General features: G+C 45.8%; 1 protein-coding gene across 3 annotated transcripts in view; it reads left to right on the top strand.

The window, feature by feature from the left end:
* Positions 1 to 19788, top strand: part of LOC124622138 (GRAM domain-containing protein 2A-like) — a 279154-nt gene that overhangs the window by 139654 nt on the left and 119712 nt on the right. For 2 of the 3 annotated variants that reach the window (XM_047147765.1, XM_047147764.1), the window contains one exon: positions 4505 to 4687. The exons of the other annotated variant lie outside the window; for it this stretch is intronic. In XM_047147765.1, the coding sequence (XP_047003721.1) occupies positions 4505 to 4687 (183 nt within the window). The remainder of the gene's footprint in view (positions 1 to 4504; positions 4688 to 19788) is intronic. 3 annotated transcript variants of the gene reach the window in all.

Raw genomic sequence — 19788 nt, 5'->3', positions numbered from 1 at the left:
ACAATAGCAGCTGCACCGTGTCTCCTAAATTATAGCCGGCCGTTGTGGCCGAGTGGTTCTAGGCGCTTCAGTCAGGAACCGCGCGACCACTACGGTCGCAGGTTCGAATCCTGCCTCGGGCATGGATGTGTGTGATGTCCTTAGGTTAGTTAGGTTTAAGTAGTTCCAGGTCTAGGGAACTGATGACCTCAGATGTTAGTGCTTAGAGCCATTTGCACCTAAATTATATGCTGGATGTACTGTAATCGATGTCTTTCCCCGCAGTTTCTACACTTTATGGCTACCTCTCGTAACATGAAAGTTATTCCGTGATGCCTTGACGGATGTTGCATCGTCCTCTTCCAGCTTTTTGTCAGTGTTTCCCTTGTCGATACTGCGTGGAACCTCTGCCAACCTTATTCTATCGCTCAAAGTATTTCACAACGTCATTCTGTGCCGCCATATCTCTAACGCTTCGATTCCCTACCAGTTTTCTCACAGTCCGTGATTCACTACCATACATTGCTGTGAAATTCCCTACAGCACGGGTTTGTGCGGATATTTTTCCGAAAGTCTAATGGTATGTCTTCAGTCTCATATATTCTACATACCAGCTTCAGCATTCACTTAATTATCACTTGGGCCAGTGATTTTATATTTGCTGAATATGTCCTTCCTACGACTATTTATCTTTCTATCCTTTCATTTTTCCTGCAACCTTTTCGCCTTGGCAACCTGCACTTACTATTTATTTCATTCTCAAGTTTTGAATATAGTTGCATTCGCATTTCTGCCGGAACGTTTCAGTGCTTCCTTATTTCGTCGATCAGTTGATGTATTTCTGCATTTGCCCAAGGTTTTGTTCACAGTTACCTTGCGTGTAACTATAGTTGTCGATCCATTTTCTGTGATTACCTTTCTTAGAGATTTCCATTCCTCTTCAACTGAACTGTCTACTCTGGTAATGATTATCGCAATATCTACAGTCTTCGAGAATTTCAAAAGCATCTCATCATTTCTCAGTAATTCAGTAGACCACTTGTTTCCATCTTGATTCTTCCGAAAGATTCAGTTCAGCTTGTGTATAATCATCATTACTGAATTGTGAATCTAGTCTGTCTGTTTCTGGGTGCGCCTTGCAGTCCAGTAACTGATTTCGAAGTTTGACTGACCTTGATGTAATCCAGCTGCAATTTCCTCATCTCCAGATCTTTTCCATGTATAAATCCTTCTCTCCTGATATCTGAACAATATATTCGCTGTTACCAAATGAAATCTATTGCAGAACTCAATTAGCCTTTCTCATCTCTGGTCCCTACAACGAAGCCGATATTCTTCCGTAACTTTCTTATATTCCTTCTCCTACTACCGCACTCAAATCCCCATGATTATTAATATTCATCTTTATGTGTACATCTTCTGCTCGTGGATGTATACCTATGATTGTGATGTATACGTAAACTACGGTTTTTGGCGTTTGTTTGCTGTCAGTTCTGATGAGAACATTCCCGCCTTGGAACTGCTCACAGTAACTTACTGTCTGCCCCATTTTGCTGTTCATAATGACTCCTATGATTACACAATTTCCTGCTGCTGCTGTTATCCTTCATTCTTCGAAATATTAACCCTTATCTTCTTTCCACTTGTTGCACCTGCTGTAAATAGACTGAGTCTTTTTACATCACTTTTCAGATGTTCTAGCTTTCCTACCACATTCAACTTTTGACATTCGAACGCTCCGATTTGTAGAATGCTACGCTTTAGTTGGCTATTCACTCTTTTTCTTGTGGTTATCTGCATCTTGATGTACAGTATGACTCTCAATAAAGCACAAGGACAAAAATATGATTATTGTGGAATGAGTTGCTGTGATCCTGGAGTCAAATAGTCTATGCACTGGTTAGAATTGCGAGTTAATAAAGTACGCAGAAATACGAAAAACAAAATTCCCATCTTAATCAAAGAAATACCAAAACTACATCCATTTCGTAATCACAATACACGAAATATTTACCAACTCAAAAAACCTCAGAGTTCAACATGAAGATTTACAAATTATCACACTGCGTACAAATAATAGTAACTCATACTCTATCCTGAATTTCATAATACAATTGGAAATAGTTTGCCCTATTCTGGAGCACATTCAGACTTCTCGAAACATAATGTCCCTTCGGAAGTTTATGATATCGGCAGTTCACCGCCCAGAATCACACATTTCCACAATCGAATATCACTTGTTGCCACAGGCAGGTTCGTCTCCTTCCAGAACTCGCATAAAAGTGCCCAGAATTGCCCCCTTGAGCTCTTCAGTCCAAAAGTCCCGAGTCTCCACTTGACTCCCGCAGTGTTCCATTACTGCCTGCTTTTCCATTGGCTGAAGGCCAGCCCCACCAAAAATACATCGCTCTTACGTTCTACAGACATCATTTGAGTCAATTTGACCACTTCTCAAACTAAACTAATATATTAAAACAATATTTAAAGAAAGAAATGTCGTAAACATTCGGTTACATTCACAGGGGACCCCCTGAATGTGAGGTGGCAAAAGGCCAATGATGTTTACAGCATTCGACGCTGCACATATTGTCTACCATAATATTGGCTGCTAATGTAAAAGGGGGCAAGACTGGAGGTATCCAGTATTGAGCGCAGCATGAGGCTGTGGAGTGTAGCTGCACTGCTCAGTCGACTCGCAACAGTGCTACAGTGGTGGTGGTGTTGGTACAAAGCAGAGCAATGGCAATGATAAACAAAGCAAACATTGAATTATATCTAAAACAGTAGTTGCCGCAGTTGACATTTCTTCAGAAAGGCACCCAAGGAATTTCGCAGAGTGAGAAAGAAGGGACAGATGAAATTCAGCGTTTCTGCAAGGTGAATCACTAGAATGTATGGTGTCTTATATGCTTGACTGTCGGGACAATTTACATGGGAAATATGACAATACTTGCTTAACATGTGCAAGTGATATTGAAATAGGTGTCGAGCTATGTGGTTCATCATCTTTGTTAGTCAGGTAGCCACAAATTCTGTCTCCAATGAGACGTAGTAAAAAGACACTTGCCCAAAGAGCGGTTACTAAAGAGAATGAGCATATGGAAGATCATCTGCAGCATAGTGATATAACAATTATGATCAGATTTGGAACAAGTCCGCAGCAATATGACCGTGTAGTGCATGTGGAAAAATTACGGATATTGAAGGGAGGAGAGCCGTGTTGGTACGAAAAACTACTGTTTGTGCGTTTCAAGAATTCTCAAAACAATATACAGAATGTGCATGATAGGGCCCCACTACGTTATGCATATCAAATTGCACGCGACATGGATTAGTGATTCCAAGGAAAGCAAGGGATAGTTGCATAACTTCAAACAATGCTGCAGAAAATGCGCAGTAAATTGCGGAATCGGCCCGAAAATTTGTAGATGAGATAAAAAAAAAATTCCCATCGTTGAGCAAGGAATTTGTTTTCGTCTCCAACGACTCGAGATTTGAAGAGAGATATGAATGAAAATCTGGAATTTAGAAGTACCAAGAGAGTTGTCTCAATTTCATCTAACATCAGTGCCTAAACAGATTCGAATACAATTATTTCGACTGCTAACATGGATGATAAACTTGCTGGAAAGTTATTTATTGTGCTGCGATAAGTTGGAGGTGCTCTGCCCCCCCCCCCCCCCCCCCCCCTACGATCGTTTCTCGTTTACTTGATGTTACAAGGTCATTTGGGAATATTTACGTCACAGCAAGCAAGACTGGAAAAATAGGCATAAGAGAAAAAGTACTAAGGTATGAGCACTCCTTTTGGACAATAGCTGGTCAAAAAACTTGCTCTCGCTCGATTCGTGATCTGTGTATGAAGATCACACTCCTTTACAGCAAATTATCTCTCATGAAAAGTGTCTGACATTGCAATCATAGCACCTGGAAGAATTGGAATAATTGTGTCTCTGGATATTTTCTTCCGTGTCTATAAAACATATTATTCCACTATTTGCAGCTACGTCTTGAAGGACAGCCAGTTTCAGGATAAGCTCCACAACAGACTGTTTATAGTTCGGTTGCACGCCATCACATTACGTGAGTTCTTATGACCCCGTTACACAAATATGATTCTATATGCACTGTTTGAGTGGATATCTAGCTGAAAGTCCCGCACTGTTCCCAACTCTCGAGGAGTTCGCCCTCCCTCTTGATGGTGCGAGAATCTTTGTGGTCACTGTGGCGCGCCATTTTTCACGGTGCAAGTGAATGGTTTGTTTCGAACTTTTTTCGGATGTCGACGATGTGAAGTGTAATACTTACATCCCATAGGAGGTCCCTTCGTGCACCTACCGGACCCTCATTTTCTGTCGTCCTCCTGACGCTCGTGGTGAGTTATTAGCAGTTAATATTTTTCCTTCAAGTTGTTTGCACAACATCTCCAAATGAACATTACTGAACTTGCGACCTCGCACTCGCGAGCGTAAGCTGTGAGGCGACGAGCCGACGGGTTGACGGCAGCGGCTGTGACGTGTTTCAGGTCGTCTGGCTGCAGCGGGCAGCAGGTGGCCAAGTCCGCGCCGTGCACCCCGCACGGCGACCGCGACCGCGACCGCGACAGGGAGCGGCTGGCGCCAGCCGCGTCCACAGGCGCTGCCTGCGACCGCGACCTGCCCTCGCCGCGCACGCCCAGCCACGGACACTCCTTCACCCGCCATGACAGGTGCGTGCTCTGCGGGGGCGCTCAACAAGTGATGCGAAACACGGTTTTCTGAAAGCAGGCTGCTTTTATTCTGGATTCCACTCCACCGTGCTATTCCCCACTTTTTGGCTACAGAAACATATTTTTCAGCATAATCTCCGTCCAGTTAGTGTGACGGTCTTACGCTCTCTTACTGGGTAGGTCTGCATGCCCGCTCGGTACCATTTGACTGGTCGACGTCTTGCTGCATCAATAACCCCCCCCCCCCCCCCCCTCGTCCACGCACTGTTTCATGCGGAGTGCATCCTTCATTGAGCTAAACAGACGGAAGTCGAAAGATGCGAGGTCCGACCTGTAGGGTGGAAGAGGAAGAACAGTCCGTTGAAGTTCTGTGAGCGCCTCTCGGGTGAGCAGACATGTGCGAGACATCCTGTTGTCATGGAGAAGTTCGTTTGCGTTTTCGTGGTGACGAACACCCTGAAGTCGTTTCTTCAGTTTCCTGAGGGTAGCACAATACACTTCAGAGTTGATCGCTGACAGTGAGAGAGGACACCAAACAGGATAACCCCTCTAGAATCCCAGAGACCGTCGCCATGGCTTTACCAGCTGAGCGTACAGCTTCGACCTATTCCTTCGGAGGAGAGGTGATGTGGCACCACTTCCTGGATAGCCGATTTCTTTCAAGTTCGAAGTTACGAACCAGACTTTCACAGCCTGTGCCTATGTTCAACAAATTGTCACGATCAGCCTCGTAACGCGCAAGAAATTCCGCACAGAGGGTCCTTCGTGGTCTTCTGCTAAGCGGTGAGAACCCCAGCGGGGGCACATCTTTGAGTTTCCCAGCTGCTGGCGGAGTGTCTCAGCACTACCCCAGAGAAGTCCAGTTGTGCAGCGAGCTGTTTGAGTGATCCGCCGATCACCTCGAGTGATAGTACCCGCACGTTCCAACATTGCGAGAGTCACAGCCGTGTGCGGTAGGCCTACATGCGGGAGATCTGGCAGGTTTGCGCGCCCTTGTTGCGATGATACAGACGCCTCGCCCAAAGACTCACCGTGCCTTTTTTTTCACTGCCAGGTCTCCGTAAACACTCTGCAAGCGCCTGTGAATATCTGCCATGTTCTGGTCTTGCACCAGAAGAAACTCGTGACAGCTCTCTGCTTGGAATGCACCTCCGTCGCAGAAGTCATTTTCGAGGCTGCGTATAGTGACACCGCATACCGGAACTTCATGAAAGTACAGGAGCTGAAGCGCGAATATTCCACGAAATCCCACAACATATTCCGCATTTTTTCAACCGAAATCGGCTGACGGAAAAATGGGTTGCATTACTTATTGAACGCCCCTCATACGTTCTCCGCAAGCCACTGTATGGTGTGCCAGAGATGTCCACCTAGACCTAGATCAAAACGGTATATTGGAGTATTTACTTAGCTCTAAAAACTATGTACCCAGATTATCTGTACGTGAATCACCATACGTTACAATCTTCTGTATGACATCTGAAGCTCCAAAAGGATTTCTCGACACTTTTGCCCAATTCCTCGTCATTCTAAAATGCTAACCTTCACTAATGGGAATGTCAAACTTAACAAAACCTCTTGAAGATGTCCTTTGGAGATGGGACGAAACGTTGACGTTCTCGAAGAAATTAATCTGATTACGCCATATTCCACGATGTCCCACAAAAAATTCCGCATTTTTTCAACCGAAATCGGCCGGCTGTTATGGCGTGGTCAGATTAATTTCTTCGAGAACGTCAACGTTTCGTCCCATCTGCAAAGTACATCTTCAAGGGGTTTGTAGCTTCTAAGAATCTCTCTTAGCACTGTGCTCGCTTCTGACTTCAGTCAGAGTTAACTCCCGTGAGGCGTCACGTCCTGTTTTCGAAACTCGAGCGTAATTGGTCGCATTCGACTATTTTCTTCCGCTGTTGCTATCGCTCCGCACCGGAGTCCAGATCCCCTTCACATTCACAGCCTCCTCCTTCCCCTTAAAACTCTTGCAGTGTTTAACTGTTTCAGTAACCTCGGCGTATAGACCATCATACTATCAGCTCGTGGCTATAACGACCCAATCCCTGTGAAATATAATCTAATAGTCTCCTAACTGCAAAGTGTGTTCTGCAACAGCTGATGGATCCGTTTGTCCCGTGTAATTGCGCAAGCATTTTGAAAACATACTATGTCACCCCTCTGTGTGGAAGCAGACGGGAATAAACTTCTGCTGCAATCAGATAGACATAGAAGCTGTAGCCCTTCCCAGGAAGATGTCCTCCTCAGAGTGAACCGTTGGTTCTCTCCAAGCACTTAGTTCGATCAGGGCGTAATAGCTCGGAATATTTAAAAAAAATGTAATTCTTCATTCTTGTTCCGCCGTCGAGGTGCATAGGACTTGATAATTTTCCACAAAGAGCTGTCTTGCCTGTTAGGGTGCAGTCTCCCCATTCCAATGGGGATGGAGATGCTGAACCACCTCCAAACTGTTCATCAAGGAAAAGCGTGCCGGAGCTCCGTCCTGCTATAGTCACACATTGACCATTATTCTCTCGTCTTAAAATTGAGGTATTAATCACGTACGCAACATGCCCAAATTAGAATTTCCATTTAAGTACCCATCATGGTGGGAATGAGTATCGTACTGGTTTCCCCGGCCCATCTCATACGAGTAAAATGTCTCTGGTTCCTTTGCAACAGTTACACACACTGAGGATGTTCTCTTCTACCTGAAAAGCACGTTCAAACTGTCTGAAGTGTGATACATTGCAAATTCATAAGAAAATAACACTCTTCAGCGAGACACGTCATTCGCAAATGTAGTCAACAAAGCACGTCAGGCTGCAACTCGTAATCCCACTAAGCGAACTCTCGTGCGGAGCGATTGAAAAATGATTGCCTGTACGACCCGTTATCTTTCTTATTTCGTTCTTACGTGAGATCAACGAAGAACATATTTTTCCGAGGTAATATGAGCGCTGGCGGACTTTACTGCGTTGGAGGAAGAGATCTGTCAAAGTCATTGGCCTGCTGCTAGATCGGTTCATTCCGTCAGAGAGTTTACGAGAGGCTCAGCAATCATAAGCAGACGTGGCGGTTGTACTGTGTTCGACCTATAACTTTGATAGTCCCCTCAGTTCGGCAAGGAAGATTCCGCAAGTTACTTCAGTTATGCCATAGCCACCTGAAGCAGCTCATTGATGATCAGATCCCGTAGAGGTTTCTTTTAGTGATGTCTAAAATGGTGTTCCAAATAGTCGGAGACATTTTCTTTGTCATTAAGACCAGTTGTTTAGCAGGCCAGTGGATGTGCTGTAGAGTTGCTGGGTGTTCCACAAATCAGGAAGGTTCACGTGCAGCCCTGTTGACACGTCTGTCGTCATCTTCAAAGACGAAAGTGTCCACACCATGCTCATCGGGAAGACGTAGAATAAACGGCAGTACATTTCCACCGATAATGTTGAAATAATCATCCTTGGTCATACTCGCGGTTAGTTGGATGGGTGGGCCTCCACTCATGATACAAAAACATGTCTCCATGGCAGGAAGTGAATCCGACATATAGTGCGGTTTAAAGCTCACCAGGCCTCCGATGCGCTCGACGCTTTGCATCATTCGAAAAGGAGCAAAAATCGCGATTCGTCGGAGCACACTGTACGCCAGTCAGCTGCTGACCAGTTTCTGTGTTTTTTGAACATCAGTGTGTTGCTGTCAGCATTGGCGCACTCCAATGCATTCGACTCCATATGTCCACTGGATGCAGTTTCCTGCTCACAGTTCACTTGGAAATTAACAGCAACAACTCCTTTCGGGAATGTATTCGCAGCTGCGAAGATGAACTACCATCGGCTGTGTATTTGGATGACGTCAACAAGTTTGTGCCGGACCGGGAATCTAACCTGGCTTTCCCTCTTCACGCGAGCAGTTGCCTTAACTGCTTCGCTACGAATCCGAGCGCGAATCACCGATAGCCTGAGACCTTCACATGTTGTCCGTGTGTCACAACCTGCACCCGTAAGTTAGGTACGCTCCCGTCTAGGAAGGATATGAAAGAATCAAGGGCGTGGTATTGGCGAATAAACAAGATGCAATGTTCCTTCGGACACGCGCGCGTGTCTGAAGGAACAGGCATTGCGGCGACTGCAGCTGCTGTGAAGGACATGAAATCTTTTCGCAGTTGCCGATATGAGCCATGCATCCATACACGTGCGAGGAACACTGCATCGTACTTCCTCACAACGTATGCACGACAATTTCGTACTTACCGGGCGATACCAGGCCTGCGACTTACAAATAAAACGTCTTCCCTGTGCGGGAATAACATTAATGGGATGTACGAGTACACATATGACACATGGCCGACGAATTACGGAAGGTTTCGTGTGTACGTAAGTCGTGCTGGGACAGCCGAAGCGCTTAACGCGACCGCCACAAAGCACAAAATCCGCGTCAGAGTAGTGGGCCTGCACAAACGTTCACTGTCGTCGTACAAATATACAGTCTATCGTGGTACATATTCGCAATTGTGAATATATTTCCTGTGTTTCTGGACGTCTGTAATCGCTGTAGTGCCTGTTCCTTCGGACGTGCATGATACAGTGCCCGATGATACGCCAACAACGGGAAAACGTAATCAACACTGTGCTCGTGGGAATCGTATCCAGTCTCGACGTCGACTCCCCCCCCCCCCTCTCTCTCTCTCTCTCTCTCTCTCTCTCTCTCTCTCTCTCTCTTTCTCTTTTTCCCCCTTCCTCTCCCCCCCCCCGCTCCCTCTCCCCCTCCCCCCCACCTGTCATATCATGTGCCTTTGTATAAATTCTAGAGTATACTACGCCGAAGATTTCTTCTTCTCTTGCAATTCGTATTGAAACAAATCATTTTTAACGTTGAGCAGGAGACGTCACTACTTATGAGGGCATTTCATAGGTCTTCTTCGCTGTTTCCACAGACTCTGCATCAATTATTACACCGCAAAGGGGTGCATCTACCTTTCCAATGATCATAATACCTATAACGACAACTACGTCCATTCTGCATTAACATAAAATATCGGTAGGTGTTTCTAAAAGACTAATATTTTACTTCTGAACGTAGTTGATGATCCTTCGTAAGTTTCATTCCACAAACAAGCACACCGCAATATCGTCAAATACATTATTCTGTGTCTCATAGTTCTTTTTTCAAAAGCTACCCAGTTAGCTATTTTATTGCTTCCATAAATTTTACATTTTTGAACAAACAGTAAATACTTAGTTTTTTCGTATCTATTTTTTTTTTTTTTTTTTTTTTGCAAGGGTGCGTGAAGCTCTGTGTTACAAACATCACTTTCTTTTCTCGAAATGCTATTAACGAAGTTATTAGATCACCAATATCAGCCGGCCGATGTGGCCGTGCGGTTCTGGGCGCTACAGTCTGGAGCCGAGCTACCGCTACGGTCGCAGGTTCGAACCCTGCCTCGGGCATGGATGTGTGTGATGTCCTTAGGTCAGTTAGGTTTAAGTAGTTCTAAGTTCTAGGGGACTGAGACCTCAGATGTTAAGTCCCATAGTGCTCAGAGCCATTTGAACCAATATCAATTACACGTTCTCAAACAAGTCTGCTACCTCCAGGCTACTAGTAACTTCGCGCAAATACCATAAAAACTACAGAGAATAGGGCGAGAGAAACAAATTGTTTCAGCTCCGATTCACGAGATTGAGAGGGAAAGAAACGACGTAACAGCGGTGAGAACGTTGCGAAAGACAGCCCAGCGGTGTACGGTTTCAGATGCATAGCAAACAGTCTTCAGCAAGGTAGAGGTGCAGTAAAAATGCCGTAATGCAGTGGAGAAAAGCGAGGAGGTGGGCTGTGTTTGAGAAGTGTGACAGAAGAGAAAGGAGCAGTTGCGCTAGCAGTGGAGTATACTTGTAGTGGCTGCAGCCTCCCGTGGTAAGGACGGCAGACGGCGTGGGCGACCTCTGCAGAGCGCGCTGCTGCGTCAGCCCCGGCCGAGGGCCCACCGGCGCTGCCGGGCCTTTGTTCCCGGCACGGCGCTCCTGGAGACGCCAGCCGCGGGGGTGGCGAGGGCGCTGCGCAGAAACCGCTACAACACGGCTGGCGACTGTCGAAGACCCCAGGCCGGGATACTGCTACAGAGATAATCAGGCAGTCCTCACACAAATATCGTTTATTGGTTGATCTGGTTTGACGCTTCAGTCATTTTCAATAGCTCTTAGCCAATGACCAACGCAGTCCGAACTGAGGGCTCCGTAGGGGGTATACAAATGGACCCAAACTTCTGCCACAAACGGACCGTGGACGTTAACACATTTATCTGACTGCAAGAGGAGACTATCATTTCCTTTTTCGGAGAAAGCAGTCAGCCGCTGATAGATCAACTGCATCCACACTTCCTCGTCCTATTGAAACCGACGTCCGCGCATGTCTTTCTTCAGGTCGCCAAAGAGGAGAAAATCACCCGGTGAAAGACCCCACGCTGTTCAGAGGATGTTGTAGAACTTCCCAACCAAATTGATGAACCGTAGCCTTCGTTCGATTGGCACTGCAGACGGCGGACATTACGGTCAACGAGATAATTGTCCGACAGCATTCCTGGGCATTCTGACTTGATGGAGCATCGCAGTTTCTGCAGATTGTCTTCATAGCTCCGCGGATTCATTGTGGTTCCACGCTCGATGGACTCGATGAGCATAGGGCGCCGGCAGTCAATGGAGGTGGTTATCACGATCTTGCCGGAACTCGTGCGAACAGCTTCGGGTTTCCTTGGTGGGGGAGACGTGAGATGTTTCTACTGTTCGCTTTGCCAAGTGCCCTCGGCTGTCTGACGGAATCGTCTGGTTACACAATAAGTGCCCTCACAGTGCCAACCGGACAAAGGCCGCGCTTGAGCGATTTGGTTGGAAAACATTGCAACATGTGCTCCATACAGCCTGGAACTTTGACCTTGTGATCTTCTGATCTTTGGCGACTTGTACAAAGACACGCGTCGCGTCTGTTTCAGTCGAATCAGGACATGCAAGAGAGTGTGCAGTTGTTCGTATGTCAGCGACCAACTGTGTTCTACGAACAGGAATTCATCCTCTCGTCTCCCAGTGGTTCGAATGTCTTGCCGTGTGTGGCGACTACTTGGGGTGAATGGAACCATTCCGTGGTTCCGTTGTGGTGGGTGTTCAGGTTTCTTTTGACTGCTGCTCATAGCGGGGAACTCAGCCGATTTCCACGCCTATTACGTTCTGATGCAGCCATTGCTAAAGATCAAGGCTATTAAAAATGACTAAAGTGTGGAACTCGGTTAAGCCAGTAAACAATACGTCCGACTATTGATTGATAACTTCTGTAGACAAATTTAGTGAGCTCACTTACACACTCCGCCAACAACATGGCAAATATGAATGGACCGTGATGCATAACACACATCTGAACTCTACTCTTTTCGCGGCTGTGCCTCACTCTGAGCTTTCCGCAGCATACCACTAGTTTTTCCTTGAAAAAATATGCACAGCGATCTTGTGTGTGCGTCTTCAGAAGACAAGCGACATTCTTTTCGAGCCGGCATGGCTGGCCGAGCGGTTCTAGGCGCTACAGTCTGGAACCGCGCGACCGCTACGGTCGCAGGTTCGAATCCTGCCTCGGTGCATGGATGTGTGTGATGTCCTTAGTTAGGTTTAAGTAGTTCTATGTTCTAGGGTACTGATGACCTCAGCAGTTAAGTCCCATAGTGCTCAGAGCCATTCTTTTCGCAAAAATCTTCTGAGTGAACGCAGAGAATCCTTTCGCGAGAGTGTAAAACGATTTTACTGCGTCCACCATAAGTTTTAATTATCACTTCGAAAAAATAAAGTTAGGTAATTATTTGTTTGTAGTTTCTAAGTACATGCCCGTAGTCGAAGTACACACTGAAATGTCCGCCGCACAGTACCGTAGCACTCCGTTAGAGTAGCAGAAACAAAATGGTGCAGCTCATTGATAAAGCGCAGATGGGTTTGCACAACTTTGCTTCCGCTACTGTAGCGGCGTGCTATACTCCTGCGGGGCGGGCATTTCAGTGTATACTTGGACTATGGACAAGTATCTAGAAACGACAAGTAAAAAACAAACAAATAATTACGTAACTTTACTTTTTAGAAGTGATAATTAAAACTTTTGTTACCACTCGTGTTACGCGGGCGACGTGTGCAGTCGGTAGGAGGAGACCCGGTGAGTGAGCAAGGCGACTACATGAGAGTGTATTCTGTGGGGAAAGTTGGTGCGGCTTTACGCAGTCGGCGTGAGCGGAATCCAGAGAAAGTTTTTATGGCACGAGTGGAATCCGAGCAGATTCCTTGCGAAGCTAACGAGTGCTCTGTGGACCTTATCCACTCTCTCTCTCTCTCTCTCTCTCCCTCCCCCTCTCCCTCCTTCCCTCCCTCACTCCCTCCCCCTCCCCCTTTTCCCTTCCCTTCCCTTCCCTTCCCTTCCCTTCCCTCCCTATACAGAGAGCGAGGCAGTTGCAGTGGCCGCCTTGACGCAACCCCCGCGGGAGCTTTCAATTTTTGATGCACCTCTTTGGTTGCTCGTTGTCTCGTGAAGTGTCGCTTCGAGGCAGTCCCGGGGTCCGTTGCAAGAGCTGCGACTCCAAATGAATCTCTTCTGGCGTCCAGGAGATACAGCCGCGCCCTGGCCCTGGACCTGTGCCGTTAATACAACTCACACATTACAGCTGCAGACAAGAACAATGCACAGAGGACTGGAAAAAAAACTGACTATCTGTTCCATGGAGGCCAGTATGGTTATAGGATAGGTAAGGCTCTGGAGAGACGAGTCAGACTTTGGGCCTGATAATGCAAGCAATACTCCCGGAAATCAAGAAACTTTCATACGATTTATCGACCTAAAGGAAGGCATTCGACAACACAATAGTGTAAAATGTTTGAATCCCTCATAAAAATAGATATATAGGAAAAGAAAAGTAATACACAATGTTTTCAAGTACCAAAAGGGGACCAAAAGAAAAGTGCTCGGATTAAAAAGGGCGCGAGGCGGACATGCAGTCTGTGCCCTATCGTCTGATGACTGCAACGAAGAACAAAGAAGGAAACAAGAGGGGTTCAGAAGCAGAATTAAGGAAGTCTATACAAGATTCGCTGAGGACATTTCTGTTCCCCTTGAAAATGAGGTAATGTTACAAAAGGTGATGAATGCGATGAACAGTCTACTGAGTAGAAATATGGGCTGGCAGTAAACAAAAGCAGGGGCGACATTAGCGATGTACCTAACATTAAAATTGGGGTCGCGTCGTAGGCGAGGTGGACGAATTATCTTGTCTCCGAAACAAATGACACATGACGGACGAAGGAAGGATGATACAAAAATCAGACTAGTACGGGAAGAGACACCATTCCTCGCTAAAAGAAGTCTAGAGTACATAGCACTTAATTTAAGGAAGACATTTCTGAGCATACGCTTTTGGACCATAGTAGTATATGAATGAGAAGCGTGGACTGTGGTGAAAATTGGGAATGACTTCCACGGTACTATATGCAGGTGTGGACAGGATAGGAATATATGCAGCAAAGTAGTCAGGACGCTGGATGTATGCGCTACTCTGAGATAACATAAGATACGAATTCGTGGCAGATCTTACCAAACCAGGAAGAAAACCGAGTACAAATACATAAGTAAAAATCAAGCTTAACTCGTAGTTAGTGAAGTTGCGAAGCATAGACTTTACAGATGACGTACAATTTCTTACTCTGAAACAGACTGGAAAATTGTCAATATATTCAAAAGAGGAAAACTATAGGAGACGTATGCCATGCCATCCTTCATCTAAGGGACCATCTATGTTTATCAGCTGCATAACAGGAAGAATTTTTCACGACATCGTCATTTCTTCCTCAACAACACACGGAGTTTTACACTAAACCTCGCGACATTTTTTCCCAAGACTGGTGAGTCAGTACTGAGAGAGCTTTCTCATCGAATATTTTTGCTCTTTTTTAAAGAAGTTTAGAAGTAAATAATATGAGAAATGATTGTTCACTACAGTTCTAGCTGACTACAATGGTACTAGTTCAAATATCTGTAATGTATTTCTGTATTTGCAGTGTCACAAGCAAAATGTAGTGCCTATGTATTAATTACTCCCGAAACGAAAACTATTTTCTTGCCACTTGAAACCAGTCAGTTTCCTGTTATAGCTCTTAGAATGTTCTTAATAAATTATTTTGTAAACTGTCCCGTTTTTGCCAGTGGTGATGTGGGCAGCATAGTTCGGTGCCATCGGAATAGCTTCTCAATTTTTTGGATACAAATACTTTACATAGAAAAAGACATGCATTTTTTATTCTCCTGACAAATGAGGCAAAGGCCTTGCCGCAGTGCATACACAGTCTCTGAGCAAAGAAAATCTCCGACCCAGCTGGGAATCGAATCCGGGCCCCTTAGCATGGTATTACGTCTCGCTGACCAGTCAGCTATCCAGGCGGACACTGAAGCACTGCTGCAAGCAGCATTCACCACGTCCTCAAAACGCGTCATCTACAACTGTACTCTGCCAGCTACCTTACGGTGCGTGGCGAAGGGTCATTTGTATACTACTGGCTCTGTCACTTCCCCTTGTCCTATTCCAGTAGCCAGTGGTTCGCGTTAAGAACAATGGCTGGTAAGTCGCCGTGGGCGCGAATCTCTGATTTTATCTTCAAGATCTTTTTGCGAGACATACGGAGGAGGAAGTAATATCTTGGTTGACTCTTCTAGGACTGTACTCTGTGGGAACTTCATCAGTAAATCTCACCGTGATGCAGAACGCATTTCTTGCAACTTCTGCTGCTTCAGTTGCCTGAGCATCTACGTGACGCTTTCGTGCTTACTGAACAAACCTGTGACGGAACACGCTTCTCTCCTTTCGATTTCTTCTGTTTCCCCTCGGCATAATTAACTCCATAAAAAGTGATGGTTGCTGTATCGCTTATAGCTGGCAGGCCACGGCGTTCTGAACCGATTGAGGGCCAGGGGTCGGCCTTTCTCGGCTCTGCTCGGCCGTTCTCGGCAGAACGCGACATTTTATCTAGTATTGCGATGCGACATTTTTCGGCCGGCACAGATCTCTTCAGTTCGGTAGAATCGCGGTGTCAGCGCAGGTTACCCTTCGCTATTTGTTCATGGTATGACGGACGTTCACAAGTCCAGTAGCTTTTTGCACGAAAAGAGGGAATCTCGCGTCACAAGAAAAGAACTGGAATAACAGAAGAGACGATGCGAATTTTGAGTATACGAGGTAGTTAGAAAGAGCTGTAATGGTGTTACAGGTTAGGTTACGCTCAGAAAGAATTGTTAAAAAATTCCATACGTTGCGACCAAGCGAGGTGGAGCAGCGGTTAGCAAACTGGACTCGCATACGGAAGGAGGACGGTTCAAACCCTACGTCCGGCCATCCTGATTTAGGTTTTCTGTGACTTCCCTAAATCGCTTCAGACAAATGCCGGGATGGTTCCTTTAACAGGGCACGGCCGACTTCCATCCCTAATCCGATTGGACGGATGACCGCGCTGTTCGGTCCCGTCTCCCCCAAACCAACCAACCCTACGTTGTGTCGTTTCAGAGATAACTGGCGTCGGTGTTAGCCAGTCAGGCCGTTGCACGCGCTTAATCAGGCACAGTTAGTGTCAGTTGTTGTTATAGCGTAGAGGATAGCGCACGCGTGTGCACGGCCTTTAGTCTGAGTTCGATCCTTACTACCCACATCCAATTCTTGTATTGCTCTCGTGTTCAGCTTTACGAAATCAAACGAAGAATACGTTGGCGACACCATCCCTGTCCGGCCGCTTGAATTTGCGCACGCTACGGCCTCACTGGCTAACTTCAGTGCTGACTAACTGGGAAACGGTGCAACGTATCCATTTTTTTTTCTTAACAACTACCAGCTCAACCTACTCTGCACATCCTTACAAGCTTTTCAGACTGTTTTTGATCACCCTCTGTATTATGCAGTCGCACAAGCAACGAAAGCTGCAATTTGTTGTGGAACGATATATTACAGTATCGTGCAGAAAGAATTTAAAGATTTAGTTGACACAGAAAAACAACGATAAACATGCGGGATTCATTGGCATCGTGTCAAGAAGCAAGTTGTGCTAAATTTGCATGCATGCAAATCAGTGTTAGAATATTAAAATTTCTGTAGTTGCACGAATCATTCCATTGCCAGTTGCAATAGCTTTCGATAGAACTGAACGAAGTTTATAGAGACTTTATGTAATGCTAAAAATATGTTGGTTGATTGGTTGAGTCAAGGTGCATGCTGCACGATATTTTTATGTAGAACTCGCCCTTGTTGAATTTATGGAGAAAAATGGCGTGCAGGAACGAATATTAAAATATCCGGAGTGGATTGTAGCCCTCGCGTTTTAAGTGACCTGAGTGCACACTGCCCACAGTAAGACACTGAAAGGTGAGGAAAACTTCAAAATAATTTGATGGGGATGCAATTAAAAAGAAAATCGTGTTATAGAAAGAACTGACACACACAGTGCAGATCCGTAAGTTCACTGCCATTATACAAAACACGAGGTATGAAGAATTCATTTTGGCCCTGAAAGAACTACAAGGATAGTTACCTAAATGTTTTGACAGTTATGTAAAAATATTGCTGAGGAATGTCGACAAAATGTTGCTGACTGCAGGACAATACTTCCTGCAACGCGGCCGCGCAGAGTGGCCGCGCGGTTTGAGGCGTCCTGTCACGGATTGCGCGGTCCCCCTCCCGCCGGAGATTCGAGTCCTTCCATTAATCATAGCGCATTCACCCTTCACGCTCGGTCTTATACGTTTTGGCAATCTGGTGGAGCATTACCTTGAACTGGGGTGTAACTTGGCCCAGAACACCATTCTGATTCTGATTTTACAAGGTTTTCCAAAACGACTTCATGTGAACATGGGGTGGGATGCTCTTGTTAGGCATCTTCCGATTTCTCCTCTCGTATTTCTTCAATATCTGCGGCGATCTGGCTGTCGATGGAACGGTAAACTGTGACATGGCTTCGTTGCATTGGCTTCCGTAGTTGGACGATTGCCATGCAGGATGTGACAAAAGTGGCAGAGAGATAGGCGAAACTCTTGTGGGACGATTAAGTAGAAAAAACGCTCTAATCTGGACTTGCAAAACGTATGGGTAACGGTGGTGATTACATCGAGGTTAACTTGGTGTAAGTACTTATTTTTTTCCAGACTGCACTTCTAATATTTTGTGAAGCATACGTTTTCTTATTTCCATTGTACAGTAGGTTAAATTAAGCGTGATTTTCAAATTATAGCATAATTCGAGTAAATCTGAAAGCGCCAGAGGAATTGGTGAGAACGGTACTATACTGACTGGGAAGTCTATACTGACAATGTATTGTGCTCGATATATAACGTGTGACAGGCGAAAGTGCTCGTAACTGCAGCACAAGCAGAAATCGACGCACTGTGCCGATTCAGCGATCTCTTCGTGTAGCTGTATTGAGATACAAAGTTTTAATTTTAGCGAAATATGTGACCGAAACAGTTATAAGCGGAAAGAGATGACGAACGCACGTCTCTCGGAAGGTAATTTCGTTGCAGTTTGTTTCCTAGGCTAGACTGTAACTGCCTGGTCAAAATTAACCCGCTTAATCCGGAGTGCAATCGTTCAAGACATGGACCCGAACAGGTTCCGTGCTACGTGTGCTGCGTCACTTCAAGTGTCGGTCAAGGCTTGCCAGGTTATCGTATTAGCAACTCGACGTCCCACATTTCGCGTGACATTGGACTATGCATACTACCAGCCCACCATGTCACGTTCAGCTTCCCTCCTGGCACTACCCCCGCTTTACACAGTAACATAGCTGTTAGTGTTTAGCGGATGTGGAAAACAAGGAAGGGGATTAAAGACAGATATTTCAGCTTGAGCTGTATTCCCAATATCTAAGATTTTGAGTAAACACATGAATAAATTATGCGTTGACACACATTCAAAAGAACGGATGAGCAGTTATAAAAGAGATTCACGTGTCACAGTACTAAATTCTTTGCAATTCGATGGCGTATATTTTATGTAAGACATCTTCTAAGAAACTTAGTAGTATCCGAAACACCCGCATTCTGCGGTACGAGCAGCAAGAAGATGGTGTGAAAGTGATTCAGTCAGCCGTTGGTACGCTATCTGATAAAAAGTATCCTTACACCCCTATATAACAATGCGGAATTGTCCGCTAGATGTCACGAGAGGCAGACCCGCCTAGTATAAAAGGAGAGCAGTATTACTGTGTTGTCAGAATGGATCGATGGCCACTATGAATGTGGACTGGTCTTTCGATGCCACCGAACGGATCGCACTAGCCGTTTGTGTGTGTGTGTGTGTGTGTGTGTGTGTGTGTGTGTGTGTGTGTGTGTGTGTGTGTGTGTGTGTGAAATGGAAACACGAAATTAGCAGAAGAAATCAGTCGTGAGTTCCAAAGCGCTTCCAGCAGTCCAGCGAACAGAATAACCGCTCGTCGGTAGTTCAAAAGAATGGGCAACAACGGTTAGGCAGCTCCTCATAGGCTACACATTTCTGGAGGCAGTCTCAAGCGACGCTGGAGATGGTGTAAATACATCACCGGGCAGTACATGACTAGGAATGAGTGATTTGCCGTGATGAATCACGCTGTACTCGGCGAACACCCGATGGAAGGTGTTGCGTTTGGTGAATACCTGGAGGACGTTACATGCCACGTGTAGTGCCAACTGTGAAGTGCGGAGGAGGTGGTGTTACGTTTTGGGGGAGCTACTGCGATCCAGAAAACGCTTAATGCGAAAGGATGTGAACACGTTTCACGAGCCTATGCACTGCGTACAGCAGAGATGTGTTTTGAAGACCAGGACACTGCATCCTGTCACAAAGCAGGGGTTTCGAGGCAATGGTCTGTGTACAATGATATTCATGAAATGGATTGGACTGCCCAGAAAACCGACCTAACCCTCTGGAACACATGAGTTAGAATGTAGATTTCGCTCCAGTCCCCAACGTCCAACGTCACTGCGCTCTCTGGTTTCGGATTTTGAAAGAGAACGGTCTGCGATTCCTCCACAGAAACTGGCATGTCACGGAAAGTGTGCCCAATAGAGTCCAAGCCGTCACAAGGTCGAAG

Source organism: Schistocerca americana, chromosome 7 (assembly GCF_021461395.2).
Source record: "Schistocerca americana isolate TAMUIC-IGC-003095 chromosome 7, iqSchAmer2.1, whole genome shotgun sequence".
Taxonomy (NCBI): domain Eukaryota; kingdom Metazoa; phylum Arthropoda; class Insecta; order Orthoptera; family Acrididae; genus Schistocerca; species Schistocerca americana.
The sequence above is the reverse complement of the archived record's forward strand: the minus strand, read 5'-3'. Positions and strand labels throughout refer to the sequence as shown.